The sequence below is a fragment of the Clarias gariepinus genome, chromosome 2 (assembly GCF_024256425.1).
Source record: "Clarias gariepinus isolate MV-2021 ecotype Netherlands chromosome 2, CGAR_prim_01v2, whole genome shotgun sequence".
NCBI classification, from domain to species: Eukaryota; Metazoa; Chordata; class Actinopteri; order Siluriformes; family Clariidae; genus Clarias; species Clarias gariepinus.
The window spans coordinates 49,139,496-49,143,171 of NC_071101.1; the positions used below are offsets into that span (position 1 = coordinate 49,139,496).

The window sequence follows — 3,676 nt, forward strand, 5'->3', positions numbered from 1 at the left end:
TTCCTTCCTAGCGGTGAAAAACACAACAATATTGTATTGTAATTTGTTACTTTACAAAGTACCGTCCTACTGTAACACTGCAAGTAATAGACTGAAGTCTAGAACTTCCTATTTTCAAACAGTAATGATAAATTAAAACATTATCTAATGTATTACAATAAATTATATTTCAGCAATGGTTTATATAAAATTCATAACATACCGTGAATATGCTTATTTGTGCATAGCAACAAAATATGTTCACTTCACCGGTGGATAAAAAGGGGAAATAACATTTTTCCTGTTGGACTACTGTCTCTCAGGGGGCCACATCTCTTGACATTGAAACCAATATAACTAATGAGATTTCTTAAAGAAGTAATCACTTTGCACAAGAGACTATAAATAAAAGAGGATATTTTTGACATCATTACCTTGAAGAATGGTGGAAGTTAAAAATGTATCTTTGTTGGAAGTAAAAGATTTAACAGAGTACTGTTATCCTAAATCAAATGTTTCATGTGTAAAAAATTCCCATGATGTGGCAACTAAAACTGTTTTATATTTAATACTGGTGTTTGCAATAGTCATTACAATTGTTGGGAATGCTGTGGTCATTATCTCCATAGCTCATTTCAAACAACTTCACACACCTACAAACATTTTGGTGATGTCTCTGGCTCTGGTAGATCTACTTTTGGGACTGACAGTTATGCCTTTCAGCATGGTTAGGAGTGTGGATGGCTGCTGGTACTTTGGAGAAGAATTCTGCTATTGGCATTCTACTTTTGATTTTCTTTTCACTGGTTCATCAATATTTCACCTTATATCTATTGCTACAGATCGATATCAAGCTGTGTGCTATCCCCTTCAGTACCCTACAAGAATTACTTTACCCGTTTCAGGTTTTATGGCAGCTCTGAGTTGGATTTTGGCTACAGTGTATGCTTTCAGTACTGTTGGTACAAAAGTGAATGAAGCAGACTTAGAAGATTATATTGCATCTATAGATTGTTTTGGAAGTTGTCTGTTTTTGGTTAATGCAGTATGCGCCTCTATAAGTACATTTCTTTTTTTTATTTTGCCGGTCTGTATTATGATTGGTTTGTATATACAAATATTTTTGGTTTCAGAAAAGCATGCAAAGAAAATGGAGGGGACAAAAAAGGGCAGACCTGATGTGACCTCAAATAAAATTTTACAAAAGATGAAAAATGAGAAAAAAGCAGCAAAAACTCTTGGCATTGTTGTGGGTGCATTTAATTTATGCTGGATGCCATATTTCATTATATCTGTAGTTGACCCTCTTTCAAACTTTACCATGCCAGCAATCATGTATGAACTATTTGTCTGGTTGGGTTACATTAATTCAACATTCAACCCCATCATATATGGTCTTTTCTATCCATGGTTCAGAAAAACACTTTCTCTCATTGTTACACTAAAAATATTTGCTCCTAACTCCTCAGACATAAACGTTTATGCACCTTGAAATAAAGTTTAATACTTAAATAATTATACTACTGAAAAGTGTGTATTGCTTAAAATAGATATAGACAATGAGAATTACAATCTGTATTTTAATTGTAATGCAGTTAGTATTTGGGACAGGATTTGGCAAGGCTTGGAATTTACAGGGCTATTACTTTTCAGCACACAGTCCAATAATATTTTCATTTTTATGTAAGGGGACATGCACTTATCAGTCATAACATTAAAAACACCTGCCTAATAACATTGTGAAGGTCTGCCTTGTGTCTCTCAAAAAACTCTGACCAAGGCATGAAATCTATTGTGCTTTAGCATCTGGACATGTTTGGCCAGCAGTCAATCAATTTGTAATCTGGAGCATTCCTGAACAATGTTTGCAGTGTCCGTTGTACTTTGTCAGCAACATTTCTCATTAATTATTAATGGAGGATGCTTTAAACATTTTCATATGGTCTATGGGATTACAAAGGTGTATTGTGTGTGACAGTAAATGGTAATGAACATGTTCTGGAAATGGCACATTGAGGATCATAAAATATGATTTATGTTATATGAATTCATAATATAATATCTATTTTTAAAATATTTTTTGTCCATAGAAGTTTAATAGTTTTTGCCAAAGCATCATGTACTTACTGTCTTTTTGTGTAATTTAAACCAACATATTTTTAATTATCTGAGTGACAGCACACAGACTAATGTAATCTTGTGCATGTCTAATTAGTCTGTAGTTTTCAGGGTGTGAAGTCAAGAATCTCATTCGTTTAGTCAAATACATGTGAGATATCTCCATCATCAAATCTGAAAGGAGAAAATTTTCTCTTGAAAATGTTCGATCCTTATAATTTAAACCGTACCTCATCATTTTAATGCATATAATTATTTTTTGGGAAGTTAAATATATACAAAAAAAAAGCAGAGCTTTTAATTCCAATTGTGTATATACACAAAGGAAATTAAATATAAACAACAAAGGTGAAAGTTTTAAAAGTGATGCCTTTAATACCAATGTTTCAAAATAGGTTGGAAAATTTGTGACCGAGGGATGCATTTACAATATTTCTATATCGACAATAGATTAAGAAGCCACGATCAGTATCCAGTATAATATATTTCAAATATGAATTTCAGACATTCCCTTGATGTGACCTTGATCAAGTTTCAATCGATTCCAGAATGTATCCAGTTCATTTGCTGATTACAATTTAAATACAATTTAAGCACCTGTCATTTGTTTATTGATCCTGTTTGAATATTCAAAATCTTTTAAAATTCATGCTCTGGGCCCGTATTTATTTAGAGTCTTAGAGTAGGAAATTGCTCCTAAGTGGCCAAAAATTCTTGGAGTGATGCAGTTGTGGTCCTACTTTTATTATTTAAAAAAACAAGCTGCATTCATGGAATTGTGGGCATCATCCATGACACACACATTAAAATAATTATATACAGTATATGTGTGTGTTTATATAAAATCTCTGTACAAAACTTTTTTTTTTTTTTAAGATTCACTGCTATAAGCAGTGGTGGCACTATAGCCTTGCACCTCCAGGGTCCACGTTCGATTCCCGGCCAGGCTCGATTCCCATCTATGTGTGCATCAGTGGCGGCTGCTAGCTTTTGAAACAGGGAAAGGTCATATTAGGCCTTCATCATAAAATTCATTATAGTTTCCCCTTCCACGAGTTACTTTAATTATATGAACGAACTAACTTTTCAATGCTGAAACAAGGAGCAAAGTCAAGTACGCTATAATATGTTTTTTTATTATTATTATTTAAAGAATGATTTGTACAAACAAAAAATGGTTTATATCAACCAGCAAACAAAACAGTTTGTCGTACCACTTCACCGGCAAATCCGCATGGGACTGAACTCGAATCTCTGTAGCGCTGATGTATATTGATGTACAGTATGCTGTCAATCAAAAAAAGAGGTTCTGCCCTTTAAACAGCTCCTCCAATCATCATGCAGCAGCCCAGTGTCCTGGCCCGCCCACTGCTCTATTCACTCCCAGAGAAGCTGAGCTTTCCTGGAAGTGACGATTTTGGTGCATTTATCCAATTACCATCCAGCTTTTCTGCAGTGATGAAAGCTTCTCTGCGCTTGCCCATAGAGCTCCAGTGAAGCTGGGCTTTAGGAGGGTTTAACGCGCTGTGCTGCACGGAAATGTGTGACAAAAATACCTGATTCTGAATGAGCTAGTCAT

The 3,676-nt window shown here is 34.4% G+C and overlaps 1 protein-coding gene across 1 annotated transcript; it reads left to right on the plus strand.

The window, feature by feature from the left end:
• Window positions 1-421: 421 nt before the first annotated feature.
• On the plus strand, window positions 422-1,471 carry LOC128541336 (trace amine-associated receptor 13c-like). The gene has a single exon (XM_053511712.1). It carries the CDS (start codon window positions 422-424, stop codon window positions 1,469-1,471), a length of 1,050 nt encoding a protein of 349 aa, XP_053367687.1.
• Window positions 1,472-3,676: the final 2,205 nt, after the last annotated feature.

Bases quoted from the DNA above. Each gene is read 5' to 3' on its own strand.
- LOC128541336 (XM_053511712.1), top strand. From the start codon at position 422: ATGGTGGAAGTTAAAAATGTATCTTTGTTGGAAGTAAAAGATTTAACA.